The sequence below is a fragment of the Mizuhopecten yessoensis genome, unplaced genomic scaffold (assembly GCF_002113885.1).
Source record: "Mizuhopecten yessoensis strain PY_sf001 unplaced genomic scaffold, ASM211388v2 scaffold4025, whole genome shotgun sequence".
In the NCBI taxonomy this organism is placed as follows: Eukaryota; Metazoa; Mollusca; class Bivalvia; order Pectinida; family Pectinidae; genus Mizuhopecten; species Mizuhopecten yessoensis.
In genome coordinates this window covers 846,586-864,182 of record NW_018405338.1, presented here as the reverse complement: position 1 = coordinate 864,182, position 17,597 = coordinate 846,586, and the positions used below count along the sequence as shown (strand labels likewise).

Below are 17,597 nucleotides of genomic sequence, written 5' to 3'. Positions count from 1 at the left end.
ATTGCATTTCAAAACAAACTAAAGCATTTTCTGTTCATTTTGTTTGCATATCGCAAACTGAAAACCAAAACACTAATTGGGCCTGCAGCACTTGCTTAATGATTATTTGGTCAAGCACGGTTAACAATTGTGAAAGAAAAGAAATTTTAAGTTTTTGGTCAAACGGAACACAAAAAGAAATCCATAAATAGAAAATGTCTGTAAGACATGAATGCCCCCCCCCCCTCCTCATCATGTGAAATTAGTTTCAGTATTGGATATTTGACAGGAAGGGACACAACGGACATGGGCAACACTATATGCCCCCCCCCCCCCCATTTTATGGGGGGGGCATGCAAATTCTAGCTATTTGTTGGATTTTGGAGAAAAACATTATTTCGCCCACGAGAACAACAACTATTGGGACCAATGAGAAAACATCACTTAGGAGGTTTAATACCATTCCTGAGAAGAAATCTTACATCAATCAGATATCAGAGTTAGGGTTTGTCTTCCTGCTTGGAGGTAAAAAAAACAAATTTGAGATTAAAGAGTATTTTTGTATGCTTTCAGTAAACCTTCCAAGTTAAAGACAGGTGTGATTTCTCCAAACATTGAGTTACATTTGGACTCTGAACTCCTTTCAACAGTGCTGTAGAGGCAATAGCTTAGAAGCTGTCGCTTCAATTATTGTGACAGGGGGCTACAAACATATAATTCAGCCCCCCCACTCACCCCCTCCCATCACAGTCCAAACAGATACCACCCATCATCCTACCTTCCGTCAACACCTACATCTGAAGCTGATGAAGTCATACAAGCATATGGAACCTTAACAAACATCTCATAAATTCCAGTAAAAATACATCACGAAGCCAGCCTCTGAGGAAGCAACGTTCTTCATCCAAACATTCGTCATGCTTTCTGAATCAACAATGTACCCAAACATATGTTACTTGGCTATTTATAGCGGATAATTTCTGTTAAGAACAATATTCATAAATCGATTCTTACCTACACTACAGATTTCCCAGGGAAAATAAACTTTCCCCAGGGTCGTTCAAGGCCACATTTAGTTCTAAAGACATTGCTCCTTGGTGCATCATACCAAACCATCGCTAATTTTAGCAAAAATATTCCACAAAATCTTCACGAAGAGTGAAATGTGTGCATATCACAAATTTTTTCACTTCTTACATTTTTTTCCAAACATACTGTTGACAGCTTAGTTATAAATATCCCATTTGCTTTTTAAATACTGCGCGTAGAAATCCACCCTGTTGAGTCCAAAGCTATTAACGTCCATCACCGAAGTAAAATGTCAAGCAACATGTTTTTTTCTCAAAGATAGCTTTAGTTAGATAAATGGTCTAGTGTGATAAAATGGGAACCGATTTATAACAAATGTTATATTATATGAAATTTGCTGTTTTAATTTCAATAAAATTTGCAGAGATCATGGGAAAGTCTAGCTGTGGGTGAACTTGTACAAGTTTTAGCTGTTAAAGGTACAGATATGAAATAGCATGCTTTTGTTTAAAATGTCCTAGACATTCTGTCTATTGCGCAGGCAAAAAAGCGAGCACATCAAACCAAAACAGAATTTCAGAATTTACCTTTTAACTCTGCAGGAGGTTTCTGAATTTTAATGAGAACATACACAGCCAACTGTCTGTAAAAGTGACAGTAATTTCACTACAAAACTTCAAATTCCTGATATCTTTATTATCCAAAAAAGACATCTTGTCTTTTATGAACAATATAGAATATCTCTGTACTTATATCTAAACAATTACATTTATTCAAATTGAAGTTTTTGAATTGATTTTTTCTTTTTTAACTTATCATGGTGATGAAGAAAGCTATTTTAAAAACAACAAAGATGAAAGGGAAAATACAATAGAACACAGTCAGGGCTGGACCCTTCTCTTCTTCAAATGCTGACAATCATTTTCACAGATTAGAAAGTCCAAATGTCTTTTTCTAGAATTCAGAACATTTAAAATTCTGATAAAATGAAATTCCACAAGATTCTATGCATACTTTTAATGATTAGTTTTGCAGCACAGAAAGAGATAGCTTTCATAGAAAATCACCAATACATCAAAGTTTAGGTTATATTTTCAAAATTTATTCCAAATAAGGTACAGTTTTTATATACAGTCAAACCTTTGTTAAGTGACCACCCTTTGGAAGTCCAAAACGAGGTCTCATAACACAGGTGGTCTCTTAATACAGGTTCAGCTAAAATTACATCACTACAATAGGGAACATTAAAAGTGGTCTCTTAACACAGGTGGTCTCTTAACACAGGTACCTCTTTCCTGCCGGTGGATTACAAAAGGAGGTTTGACAGTAATTTTTTTAAATCTAATGTGAGGAACATAAGCAGAAACTGCTACCATTGGATAACCTCACAGCCTGGTTACAAACCCTTTTTGGCATCCACAGGACCTATCTCTGTACCAGTTATTTTAACTTCACTCCCTCCCCAAACCTCCCCGTGTTTTCACTCACTAGGTCCAAGATAAACAAAACGAATACAGGAATAAATAAACCCAAAGGTACAGATAGTGTTATGGGGTATATACATAGAAGATAGACAAGGTATTTCTACTTGTATAGAGATAGGTCAAGAATGTGTACTCCCTGCATTGTTAGTATTAACCTCTGACAAATTTCTGATCAGAATTACTTTTTACCAGGAAACCACAAATGCAGAATAATTAGCTTAAAAGAATTAAATCATGATTATTTTTTTTTTTAATTTTTCGATTTTTGTTTGTTTCTGTTCTAGTTTGAACCCCAAGAAGAATAAACAACACAGATTCTTGTATGACAACGTAAGAAAACATACGTTTTCATCCTACAGACGGTAGTCTGTTCAAGGTATTCTATTTCCCCATGTTTATCATGAGTTATCACACATTCTGAGGAGCCCTTATCGCCATGGAGACCAACAATCTTTACAAACACCAAAGGGACCAAGATCCTTGCCCTTGTCGGGGCAGGCCAAGCTTACCCTCCGATTTGAGGAGGCTTTTATCATTGACTACTTTAAAGAGGGGAGATTTACTGAGCCGATTTTGGGATAAAAATGCTAACATATGCCCACATCCAGTGCAAATTTGATAATAACACCGCAAACTAGCTATGGAGCTGTGAAGAATATGTATACAGCATCTCAGTCCTATGACTCAGAATTCCGGTTTTGGCACAGTGAGATTTCTGATTGGATCGTTTGAAGTTGTAGATCTGATTGCAAACAAGAATCAATGCCCAGATTTTCACAAAATTCAGATATTCAAGTTTGACATAAATTCACAAAATTTTATTTAATACAGTGGCTGTTAATCACTTAATGTATTCCTACTTGATATTCATGTATTTTTAATGGTTAAAATTCTTAATTTAAACAACACTCAAAACTTTTACTTGTTAAATATGTCGAGGATGAAAAAAGTGAAGAAAAACTGATTGAATTCAATTTTGACAGATTTTTAGAAAATTTAAATCATTCCTGTTTTCAAAGTTAAGAGATTTGAAGATAACTTATTTAAAATTGAAATGGGATTTTAAAAAATTACAGAAAAAAGCAGACGTTCCAATTTCATTGGAAAAGTTGAGAGATGGTAGCCATCATTTAGTGTCGTCTGGAAATGATTTTTGATCATTGAAGTTGGCTTTCAATTAGTCAGTGAAGACTTGCAGACGGCAACTGCATTATTCCCGCTCAATTTAGCGTTCATCTTGTGACAGAATTTGAAGTGTAGAATCTGCCAGCAATGTCTGTCAATTGTACAGAAATCAAATCAGGTGATAGAATGTCTTTTGGCTACCACTGAAAACAGATTTATTTTTCACAAATTAGATTGGAGAAATATTGATTGTACATTCAATTTGTCTTTGTTTGATTCAAGTACTGTTATGTAGTATCATGTTAGACTGCACTTAGGAGGCACCTCCAGCGGAATTGATTGAATATGTCAGACTCTTTGGTATTTTTTTCAGAAAAATTCGTCCAGGAATAGTGTCGAAAAAACCAGATCATTTTTGAGGATAGTTTTATCATTAGCGCAATATAAATAAACAAACGTTTTGTGTGTCAAGGTGAAAACATTCTCTCCGAGTTATCTGGGTGTAAAAAAAAAATCATCACCGAATATATTTCATGATAAAATATGAATAAACGTCAGAGATATAAAGCCAAGAAAAAACCTCTTTCCTGCCATAAAATCATAATCTTGCCATTTTTTTTGGACAGCTAAAAGAAAATTGTACGATAGTCACTAGCTTCCTATCTGTGTGGCACCAGTGTCGGATGGTGATCGACTCTGACTAGAATTTGATATGACGTAGCTTGCTGCCCTTGGTATCAAACCTGTACCATCTCCGCCCAATAATATTGTGTATTTGATCCCACTTGATGCCGACAAGATAACATGCATATGTTTTCTGAGAGGATAACCATGTTTTGCTGCTGTTGACCTGCCTAATTATTTGTTTTGGTAGTTAAAGCGCCGTCTGCTAGGGATGCACCCAGATGGAGGTGTCATAGGGACGGCCCGCTCCCTGTTCTGGTGCCAAGCCGATCTACACCTGTCACCTGTATTAAGTACTGGGCTTATCTCCCTTATCTCAAGAATTCCTAATTACACTTGTACTATCCTCAATGAACCGACCTTTTCGCCCGAGATGTAATGCATATTACCTCAATAGACGTACACATACACATGTACATCTTTTAAATCCATGAACGACTAAACGTAGTTTGTAGAGTAAATACCATCATTCTTACACAAACTTCACTCCATAGCGACAGTACCCTTTTTTTTTTTGCTGTACCATCTGTTATCAAGATAAATTTATCTGCCATCCATGAAGACAAATTACGTCATCTATACTTACACTTCCAAGAAACATAAGTAATTAAGACCAACATACAATACATCTCAAACAGTGATGACCTTGAACTGTGAACAGTGACCTTGACCATCACCTAATCTTTCATTACTTTCAAAATCATGAAGGTGATCGATATATATGAATCCACAATTTCATTCTATTGAATTGAAAATCTATAATTAGTATTACAATATAGGAATTGGTATTGATATCACCCTGGTGACGTCATGCGGTGACCTCGACCTTTTCAAATCTACCAGAAATAATGCGAGAAATGTAACAAATCCTTACCAACACCAACAGATGATATATTGATAGATTGCGGAAATCGCGAAAAGAAACCAAGCAGAAAGAAAGACATTGTGTTTAAACATGAAGTGACACTGACATGTTTAGCAGACGTCTTGATGTAGAGAAGGCGCGACTTGACTAATACACTGGACAGAATCCTTGCGCGTTGATGGGAGATTTCGGAACCACCAGACGGTCACAATTGTATTAGGGATATTTCTCGAGAGGAGGTTATTGTGTGAAATGTTAAGGAAGTATAGCCACCTAATGCTTCCCATCCTGTCTAGGCTCCTTGACAACCGTTACCATGGTAATCAAGCACTAATGCAATGGATTAAGGGATTTTTTTGCACAATATATCAGTATGGATGGGGGTAATAAAATTTGGGGTAATCAAACTCTTTTATTCAGTTTGGAGAAGAAAAGTAACTAGAGATTTTTGTTGCAAACAAAAACATACGCCTTCCTGTTATCAGGAGTTACTTGAATACATTGCAATGCAAATCTCCTATCGGTGAAGCCGATGTAAGTTTCATCAAGATATGCGTTGGAAATTTACAGCTGGACAAGATTTCCCGGAAAACTTTGCACTCTTTAGACCTTTGACAAAGAGGTGAAGGTCACAGTGACCTAATTACAGTGCACTGTATTCCTTCTGTGGATGATGTAGGTATACGTCAGGTTATATCACTATATCTTCGATAATATGTTAATATACGAACAAGAACCAGAGACATTATTAATACCACATGTGTATCTTTTATATTAACGGGACACGTAATAATCAACCATCTCAAACCAATGTACCATTGGCACTCCGGCCTTCCAAGCAGGCGGCCGGGGTTTGATCCCCGAAGTCGCCGTATGCATGGAATATTAGAGAAAGCGTTTTTCTCCTGCCCACACAACTCCAACAACCCAGGTGGAGTATAAAATGGTCTGGGGTGGGTGTTGCGGTATCTGTGCTGTAGCATTCAAGTGAGGTGGCACTATAAATGATACTGTTGGAAGCACGGTCCCACTACAAACAGCACACAATTAGCACACACGCAGGCATATACACATAGGGAGATATTAGCCAGGTGGCATAGGACTAGTAGTTGGCTTATGTGAGCTAGATAGGGTGCTATATCAAATGTTGTATATTATTATTATTATTATTATTATTATTATTATTCGACTCTATTTCCAATAACTTGAACATCATTTATTTTGGTAATTTTTAACAAGCACTGTCCACATCAAGATCAATGAGATATCACAACTAACTTTAGAAAATAACAAAAAAACTCATAAACGGTAAACAAAACTAGGTTCGGTTTAGCTGAAATGTAGTGTTAAATAGACTTTTCTCCAATTCTGTTTTATTTTTCGTTCTTGAGCAAAATGCAGGTATTTTTCATACACACTTTTCACTACCAGTAAGTAAATGTGAGCTAGTTGTAAAGGCCAGACAGTGCAAATTTGTCAGGGCATAAAATATAACGGTTTATAACGTTTTGATAACAACATCAGCAGGCCCCACAATATTTGACTTTATTCCATGTCAAAGAAAAAGGGCATTTTGATATTTTACTCAAAGGCGAAATATCTTCTGATATAATAATGGCCTCTCCAATAAAGGACCCTATTATAAATTTGTGTATGATAAACCTCCGGCGAAATACGATACTATAAAGCAAGTATATATGAACAAAACCAAAAACAACCAAAAGAGCTGACATGACAAGATTTTATGAAGCTACAGGATGAAATAGACTACACTACAATTTGTATGTTCAAAGAAAAAATAAAAAGAACACAAGCTTAATAACTTATAGGATGATCCCAAATCTATGATCTATCTGTCATCTCTAACTCTATGAAAGCTAATCTAAATGTCACCCTTCCTTTAAACATTTTGGAAAAAAACCTTCGATCTTTTCTAAAGTCAGACTTGAAAAACAAATTTTCCCTTGGAAAGATAACTTAACATTTCACATTTTTGTTTTATAAGACTATGCATCTCTCAGAACAAAAACTACATCAAAACCAAAATGAGCAGGGAACAATAAATTTGCAGACTCAAACATAGGTTTTCTTTTAACTCTCCAGTTCAATGATTGTGACGAGCTTGCTGTTTGATAGTGATACTGAGAATTATAATATTGCCAGTCTGTATCACGAAACAGCAGCATCGAGTATACTTATATTCTGGCAATTTTTTAGCTGCGGTCGACTACAACTGATAGATTTTGGTACATTAATTAGTTTACGTCAGACAAATTCGCCGTAAATCCATATTTCCAAAGATTAATGTGGAAAGTGGAGACAAGGACCAGCCCTTGGAGATGTCGGGCCCGGGAGACAGATGGGTAAATACAACGTCAATACACGTCCTGATCTACCGACCAATCACACAGCCTCAATTCCTATTCAAAATAATCCCACGATGCCACATGATCTTTGGTCATCCTGGGACCGGATTTCGGACCCGTGTTAGGAGGAGTGACCGGCAGAAGGACCATCAAAGTAATGAATACGAAATGTCAGCGACACTAATACAGGACCGCTGTCCTTAGAGAGGGTCTCATATTGATAATATGATTAAATTGGCGTAATGTTCTAGTTGGTATTCATTCTAGGGGGTTCATCATTAAGAGGAATAAATATGGGACTATTTGCCTATCACGGTTTCGGTAAACAAAGTCATTAGGAAAACCTTACAATCTACATATTTTCGCACAAAAATAGTCCTGTTTCAGAAATCCATGGTTATCAGTTTTTCGGTTCATGGCTAGACTATATACCAGAAATACGCAAAATGGCTAAACGGAGTTGATGCGAAATAATCTCTTCGGTCACTTAGTCACAATCAATACCATCCTTAACTCGTTCACCCCTGAAATTTCATAATGGACTTTTCCAACCATTGAATTGGAAGAGTTCAAACGTTTCTTAGGGGGTGAATGAGTTAAAGGACGTAATATGACCTCCAAATGACCTTGATACATTCTATATTTAGACGATATCACCTGGTTGACGCCATGCATTAATGCATACATATATATCAATCATAGTAGTGCTTCTTTTAATTGTTGCAAAATGTTATTTTGAAATGAAGAAATTGATCGCCCTCAAACAATCGACTTAGCATTGTGTTTACTTCCAATTATCTGCCCTTGGGACTTAAAAACGGTGATGAAATTTACATTACACTGCCATATTTCAAATCACTCCGTTACTCTATATTTAAAATGATTAATGATTGCGATGAAATTGATTGTCTTTTAAAATAGAATGATGGGAAAGTTTTACAACAAAATTTATTGAAATTCCAAAAAACTGACTATTTTTGTTAAAATTGATGGCTTTAGTGAAATATCTGTCTTTGAAATCAAATCGTTTGAAAAACTTCCAGACCAAGATTGATTATCACAAAATATGTTTTTTTCTTTTTTGCAGGATAGATGAAAGCGGTGAAAAGCTTGTCTTTTACAACTATGGGAGTCGAGGACAGAATTCTTCTGATATAGACCCTTCTCTCGTCCTGAACTACCTGGAATTCATCAATGTTGGCATTTTTATCTCCTTAAATTTCTGAATGCATTCCTGTCTGTTTCTGCACATAGATATATGCTAGATGTTTTGAACTGAAAATTCTTCGCTGTTTCAACTGTTACAAAGGCAAGAGGGATATCACATACATTAATTGCCCCCCAAAAAAATGGCATGACAGCATTTTCTGGCTAAGTCGATAATGACAGACACAAACAAGAAACGCCATTCTATTTACATTATAACAACACTGTCTCATCAGCGGGATACACACACTTCAAGTAAAAAATACAAATTAATTTCGTAAAATAAAAATTCCAATGATTGATTGACATACATGTAATATTCTTCAGTATTCCTGAATTTTCTTTCTTTTTTTGTGACAGTTGGGCACTATGACAGTAAGGTTTATTAAGGTACAATTAGGTCATGCCACACAAAAATATTGATCCCTTGGGTGGTATTTATGATAATGAGGCTGTGGTCTTGCCCCTTGGATGGGCCTATCTCTATGGGCTACAAAACTGCTAAAACTTATCAAAGAGAGTTGTAGGACCCAATGTTGTACATTCAAGTTGAGCCAGTCCTGAACGGTATCACATACAAATATTTGCAGCAACGTACAATTCACAAAACATCACCTACCTGCTGTCACAGACAACCTTGTATGCCATAATGGTCAAAATCATATCCAAATACTAACTATCTGTTCCAAAATGCCATGAAATAAATAGTTTCTAGTTGGTCTGTTCAGGAAGTCCCAAAACTCAATGGAGAAGGAAAGTAAATTGGTAAGTTATGATCAGGACTGGACATTTGATACCCCCTATGTCGGTAAGCCATTAGGAATACATAACTGTAAGTAGGCCCTGGTCAATTAGGCCAGAGTTATGGCTGGTCTTTACAGATAAGTACTGGGCACTGGGGAGGGTCCTGAGGCTGGACACTGACCAATGTATACATTGATAAGTACTGACTGAAGACTGACCAGTGTGTAGTGACCAGTCTGATGGCCAAAGTGATGTATCAGGATTGACAAGGTAATAATTATGGCAGGTTCATCAACAATTTCCCTCCTTCTCCTCCCCTACAGCCATAATAAACACACCACATATCTCAACAACAGAGGTCACAGGAATTAACACCAGAGGTTAAAGGTCATGCCCATCCTTTGGGTAAATTGCTTTGGAAACTGACATTATAAAGGTCACAGGTCAAACCATTAATGATGTTGAGACTACCTTATAGTTACAGGATGACCTCATTGATCTCAGCTAGCTGATCAACAGGGTAAACACAGCTGTAAGATGATGAAGATGGGGGCCCCGACCTTGAAACAGAAGGCCATGGTAATCGATCACATGTTACATCATCCCCTTTGATTGGTGAGTCTAATGATGGATCAATCCTCCCAGTTCAACAGACAAACCGTAGGACCGAGACGCTGTATAACGCACAATGAGTATGTTAGACATCACACCAGAATTAGGAACACTTTGGAAACATTTTTGAAAATAATCTTAAGCAAGTCTATAGCTAGCTAGAAAAGTTATGACTTAAGTCTGCATCTCCAGTTCGACCTTTATTTTGAAAATATTTCTAGAATAATTTCTGTTCGGAAATTTTCTGTTTTAAGATAAATTTAGCTGGTATTTCAGTTTGCAGGAAAAAAGCCAATCTAGTCTATGCTTCTTGTGGCAATATGAGATTGTGGTGTAAAGAGTTTCACTCTACAAAAAAAATATTTATAAAGAAAGCACTTCTGATCAATCTTTCCTTTATATTTCAGAAAGACAGTTTGAGATTTACCCGAGTCAAGTCAACATTCCTACTGGTCATTCTCACCAACCAGTCCACTGACCGATGAGATAAATCATAGACCACCAGGCCAACATTCATCACTGCAAACTAGCCATTACCTCTGGGCTAGAGCTGTGAATGACCAGGGTGGTCTGACAGGAAACAGCAAGGAGCGGTTAGTTTAATTGTCAATCACCAAGGAGAAATCATTATCTCGAACTGTACTGGTGGTCAAAATATGTAAACATAGATAAATAGAAAAAAAATAACAAAAACAAAATCTAAACTAAAACAAAGACGATGCACATGCCTGAGAATCGGACTAATGTCTCGCTACTTGTGATGCTCAAAAATTGCTTTACAGTGTCTTCTGCAACTTGTAAAAAGTCTTATTGTTATCAACTTCCAAATCTGCAAGTCGTCTGCAACTTCTTGACAGAAGTGCAACTTCAAAAGTGAATGTTATAATTCTGTACAGATCTGCTTTATAACAGATGCCTTATCTTACTGTTTTGTGGCGTTTAAGAGGACACATGTGGGTCGCAAGAAAGATTAGAAACATTATCACTCAAGAATTGCTTATGAGGGCGCTGTACACTATGCATGGTGACAGATGCCGTGCCATAACTTGCCTTATTGTAGGGGTGGTATGGGTAGTAGTCGTCATCAACTGTCGTCTGCTTCCACTCATCGTACATAGATTTACAACGACTATCCATTCCTTTATCCATCATTATGTCACTAAAATTCTTCCAGAATATATTTTTTTCCAAAAAGGTAACGCCACCCCTGAAATTTCGTCCAAAATATTCTTTTACAAGTCCTCGGAATTCAAAAGAATGTGGACCAAAATGATGGTCAATGTGAAATATCAATTGTTCGCTGTACTATTCAGATATCAGTCTGAACCACAGAATTCTATACGATCGCAGTGTTAAGTTACTTATGCACCTATCTCAAGATGGGCGGTTTTCGCCTTCAAACAATATTTTCAAAAGCAACACTGTTCTTTTACACACAAGATTCACTGGTGTTCCGAAGCGAATGTAAAATTTCAAAATGCCGACAGATTTTCATCAGTGACCAGTGATTTGTGGTAATGAGTGCCAGGCCATGTTTTGCCAGCTTCAAAAGAGGGATTTGATATGGCAGACAAGTAAATTTTTTTTGCCAACTTTTGGCGATAATATAGTGTTATTGGACGGGGAGCTCAAGCTCCTTCTCTGTAGCAGGAGTTTGTTCCTAGAGATAAAATGTGCCAGGCTGATTTACATCAGATAAAAATTCTGGAGTTTAAGATACTTCAACACTGGGTTAGGTACAGGCCACTACAGTGTTTGACCTCTTAAAAACGTTATATTTAGTTCTCCCCGGTAACTGATGTCGCTCACCACGGTAACCCAATGTCCAAGTACTATTGAAGTTATCTCCCCCTCCCACCCCCCAACAGCATCCTTCATCCTAAATGTATTACAGAGTAAAAAGGATGTTTCTGTTCTGACTTTAGTACCCTAGTACAAGATGGAACACCGCTGGGATGGAAGGATAAAAGATTTCGTTATCAACAGAAAATCTTCTTCTCCATATCCGTCATTTCCGCAGTTGCTGTGACCCACATTACAGGGAATGTATTTCCTCCCATCACATTCATAAAGATTGTTAAATTCATCTCATTCATTTATTTTACACCATAATTATAACATTTTTGCATTTTTTCCATATACAAATATTTACCACATTTCTATTTTCTCGGACACAAATGCTGACATCAGATAAGAATTTCTCTAAATTTTAAACCTCGGTCACTACTTTACCCCCCCCCCCCCCCCCAATCATATTAGTTGGATAGATTTCATAATTGATATTGATAATCATCTGCATTGATGGCAATAAAGATTTTTTTATTAAACAGATTCTCATGCTAAAACTTAATTTATGTGTTAAGACTATTTTATAACTTGCCAAGATCTTGCAATAGAATCGAAGATATAACACAAAACATGGGAATGGCATTTAGCTACAAGGTAAGGCTAAGATATAACACAAAACATGGGAATGGCATTTAGCTACAAGGTAAGGCTAAGATATAACACAAAACATGGGAATGGCATTTAGCTACAAGGTAAGGCTAAGATATAACACAAAACATGGGAATGGCATTTAGCTACAAGGTAAGGCTAAGATATAACACAAAACATGGGAATGGCATTTAGCTACAAGGTAAGGCTAAGATATAACACAAAACATGGGAATGGCATTTAGCTACAAGGTAAGGCTAAGCAACTCGACAAACACCTTGTAAAATCTTAAAAAGATATTCTCACTTACATTAGCTTTTACACAGAATCCTGAATTTGTTTGTTGTTTTATGAATGCAGGCAAAATTTTCAAAAATCCTAAATGGATTAATTTCTTTTGTTTTCCGTTCGTATAGCCATCGCATTTAATCTCAATAGAGTCAACAAAAGATCCTGTATTATTAGATGGTTTATAAAACTCTTTTTAATATACTTTTACTATACAAGTTACTCAAATGAATTAGATTATTGGTATATTTATATTTATATATGCATTTTAAAACTGGGTCAATTGTGAAATGACTCAACTATGAAATATTAAACGGAAAAAAATCAAAAATGAGAAAAAAGTTCGCTGATAATGTTATTTTCGTGTTTGCCGATGAACGATAAAGAATACGGCCTGCGGTGCTGATTTGTACCAAAAATCACAGATCTAACTTCTCCCTCTCGTAACCATAGTAACACCTTTTCACACAGCAGAAGCACTGAATAGTTTAGATGCGAAAAATACATAAAAATCAGGTAAGCTGCCAAAATATGATCAGATGAATCCGTCAGAAGCACATCAAATAGATGGCAGCTTGCTGGTTTTCTACCTCAAGTACTAGCTATAAAAGATTACATGGAGATTAATTGCTATCTCTCATGGAAGAATTTGAATGCTTATCAAAGTCTCGAGATTCATTTTGGATTCAAATTCGGAAACATTATGTTCCATAATGGGTTGGCGTAATGGGAACCAACGTGACCTGAGCGAGGCAGGAGTACATGAATTAAATGACTTGGAAAGCGACAAGAAACATTATTCCTTCCTCCCAATTCCCAATCTTCGTAATTTATGTCGCATCTTATCCACCCCCCCCCCCTGGTATATATGAACTTTAGTTATTTTACATTCAAAAATTAGGAGACAAGTTATTCAAACATATATCAAACACTCGTGTTGGCCCACAGGGCCGAGTGCAGAGGATCCTAATGTATCAATGCAGATGACCTCAGACAAAAGGTCAAGAGGTCAGATGAGTGTACTGGCCTAATTCCCATCACACATTTTATTACAACAGAGTCAATTACAAGATCTATGAACACTTGTTTCATTAGTATTTAACTCATTCACCCCTCTTAGTCACATTTGAACCTTCATATATCAAAGACTGGGCAAGTCCAGTTTAAACATTTAGGGGTGAATGAGTTAACAAGGAGCTGGTATTGGTACAAAACATGTGCTATTCCACTTGTACTTTTCTTTTTGGAGCAATCAAACCCGTAATACACAGTTACCATCTCTGGAAATGTCTCTAAGAGAGATGTCTCTCATTCCCCTGCCACTTTTGAAAAAAATGTTGAAGGTGCAAGTGAACTATGTTATCAGACAACTAAAATCAGCAAGACTTGGCAGCCGGTGATCTTAACAAAGAAATTAATTGAAAACCTTTCTAGTCAGACTTTTTCACCTGACCTGACGTAAACAATACACAAGGCAGAGCAACTCGTCAGCAATGACAGATAACTTTATGGACAAAGGGAAGTAACTCTGAGTAAATGTATTCCTCAGAAGAGCTGAACATTTTATGCACAGCAACTAATGAAAACATCCCCTACGAAAATCTGTTCAACACATAAACAAATCCAACAGGATATACAAAAACTGATAATCAAAAACATCTCCTCCCCCCCCCCTTCCCCACTCCCATCCCAAAACATCTCCCCCACCCCTACCCCCTCCAAAACCAGGTCTGATAACATAGTATTATGACTGTGGACATCAAGAGACTAAATTTAGAAACCTTATCAACAGGAAGAGCTAGTCTAAAGTATCAAACAGTTTTTTTTTTCCTTTTTCTCGTGAAATTTTAACACGCAGTACATCTTATCAGAGTGAAAACATCCCCCATTATACCGACACACCTCCAAATCTTCATCACAACACTGGGAGATGCTTTAAAAGAAAAAAATATTCACGGGAAAATAACAAGTTCCATTACATATAAAACTATTTTTCTTCATCCGAGGTAAAAAGAAAATAGACAACTTTTTAAAAACTTTTTTCTGAAAGAATTTAATCTCTAAACCAAGTGATCTGATTTGTAATTGGTTTCCATAGCAACCGACTCTTCAAAATGTGAGAGATTTTTGAGATAGTCATCTCTCCCAGTAACCATGCCACTGAATTAGCCTGTATCAGTTCACCATACAGACAGGCAAGTGTGTTCAATTAACGCCAATGTCTAAATATAGAGTTAGCAGTGGTTTTCCAGACGGGTGAACTTTAAAATTAGAGTCACCAGGATGTTTCAATTGAATTTTTAGCATCGCAACTAGAGTTACATAGAATAAAACATTATCTTGATCTTACAAATTTCATAATTTTTAAAACTTTAGTTTACACGCAATTTTTTTCCCTCCTACGACATTAAAAATTAGTTCTTGAACTGTTCTGATCATAAATCAAACAAGCAAAACAATGGCATAATATCAAGAAAAAGTTTGAAAGATAATTAAAGTTTATAGCCTAATGTCAATACACTTCTTGATCGGTCAACGATTCATCTCGTCAAACTCTGGACTAATCTACACTGTTGTATGCAGGAGTCATATGGTTATTGTCGAGCAAGAAAAGTGAAATCCAATTCTATCCTGGCACAAAAGTTGCCATCGCCATGACAACACCTGAAAAGATTGAGATCACTGCCATATCACAATAACCAACAGTCTAATCCCACCCGATTCGTTTGAGCAGTCTGCAATATATTTTTTTTACGGAGATTTAATCTCTTGACTGTACTGTGCACTTACCTCCGGGGTTGAGATATCAGAATATCTGGACTTTGACATCTAGGCAGGGAAAACGTTCATACACACAAAGTTGATCAAATGACCGGACACACACACAGATGTTAAAACAATTCCCTTACATACAAAAGTAAACCCAAATCTACATGTAAATATGACACAAACACGGCGAAGACCATAATACAAATCCCACTCACATTGGTGCTCAACTGCGTCGATAACGTCACAACTTTTTCCTGGGCCGACTCCAATTCGCGTCGAAGTTTTCGGATCTGTAAATTAAGAAGAGATGAAAAGATGGGGATAACAGCTGGAAAAGACACACAACCGTTGCAACAATCTTCTTTTAATTTCACCTTATCCCTGTGCTCTCTATCTATAAAACAGCAGTCATTATATACTCGGCACCGTCTTCAAATGCTGTCGGGATGGCGGGCTTAAAGCCACACAGATCAGACTTCAAGTTATTTGTAAGGGAAATGATAAGATAAGTCGCATACTCTGTGATGCATTCACAGAACTTTCTAACCAAGGTTTGCAGTGTACCAACATGTCATTCCTGGCATGCTTCCCGAAAACTTCAGTGATTGATCAGGAGAATTTTACTTTTCAAATATAAAAAAAAGTTTTGCGCAACAAAGTGTCTGGAACTTCGATAATTCTTTGGACGTGCAACATGGATAAAATAGCCAAAATCAGGCAGGCAGGAAATTATCTCGCATATTTCATGTTAGATGTCAAATTTTTAGTGTTCACGTCTGGAATAGACATTACTTTCCTGAACGTAATGCAGTAGTCGCTCCTGAACCAGATCGCTAAACAGCTTGGCCTTGTTAGACAGACTAGATAAGATTTGTTGTATAAATAGAAACAGCTTCGAGACCTTCCTGAAACTTTCATTCCAAATTTTCAGTGCTTATCAGTATCATGTTTTGATAACTTTCATTGGATCAAAAATAACAAGATCTGAATCAAATAATCGCTTCTCCCTTGTAATGTCAATGTCAAGCAATGAGTTCTCCCTTGAAATATTACAAATGCCTCGCACTCCTGGATACTTTAATGAGGAAATGGGACACGTGATATACTACAGTTTTCAGTGACATGTGACATGAAACAGACAGCGCTACAGACATCAAGTCAGGGGTACTGAGGTACATTTCCAACCTGGGTATCATTTTAAATCTCATACACGGTATTACAAAGACTAACAGTGGAAAAACATTCTTTTCTATTCCAAAAATAAGTTATGTTTTTTTCTGTAAAACCCCACAAAAATATGATAAAAATGTCTAAAAAAAGCTAAAAGAAGTATCCGAGTATGGGTTAGTCAAACTAAAAATATAGCTTTAAGTATCCACTTGTAATATATTTAGAAATTCAAAACTCTTTCAAACTTTTCAATGTTTCAAATGTTTCAATTTATCTTTCCTCACCTCTTTTCAAAACTGTTTGATTTTATTTGAAATGACTCCAAAATTTAATATACATATATATAATCTATTTTAGAACTAAAATAATGAATTATTTGTCAATTTGTCAATAGACATTCCTTGAACTCATTTACCCCTGAAGACACATTTGAACTCTTCCAATTCAAAGGTTGGAATAGTTCATTATGAAATATCGGGTGGTGAATGAGTTAATCAAATGATAAAATTGTTCCAATTTTGTTAAGCCCATCTGCATGTCTTAAACAAAGCCCTCTGCACGAGCCCGACTCACTCTAAATAAAACAGCATCCCCAACCCCATCCCTTACATATGTACTTACCTCATGGTTGTGTTTTTCTTCGTTCTGTAAAGAAAAATTATACAAGCATTAAACACGAGATTAAATAAATCACACACCTGTTGAACAATATAACGAGTTTTCCAAACAGGTAAAATCACCAAGGTACATTGTCAGCAGGTGACTAACCAGCATATGAGTTCTCCACAGCACCGCTCTTGATACAAAATCTTTTTCACCCAAAAAATCTTTTCCAGGATT

At 36.4% G+C, this 17,597-nt stretch overlaps 1 protein-coding gene across 3 annotated transcripts in view; it reads right to left on the bottom strand.

Moving 5' to 3' along the window:
- Positions 1 to 17,597, bottom strand: part of LOC110448376 (neuron navigator 3-like) — a 479,162-nt gene that overhangs the window by 58,748 nt on the left and 402,817 nt on the right. For all 3 annotated transcript variants that reach the window (XM_021494571.1, XM_021494572.1, XM_021494573.1), the window contains 2 exons: positions 17,379 to 17,402; positions 15,803 to 15,877 (listed from right to left, as the gene is read on the bottom strand). In XM_021494571.1, the coding sequence (XP_021350246.1) occupies positions 15,803 to 15,877; positions 17,379 to 17,402 (99 nt within the window). The remainder of the gene's footprint in view (positions 1 to 15,802; positions 15,878 to 17,378; positions 17,403 to 17,597) is intronic.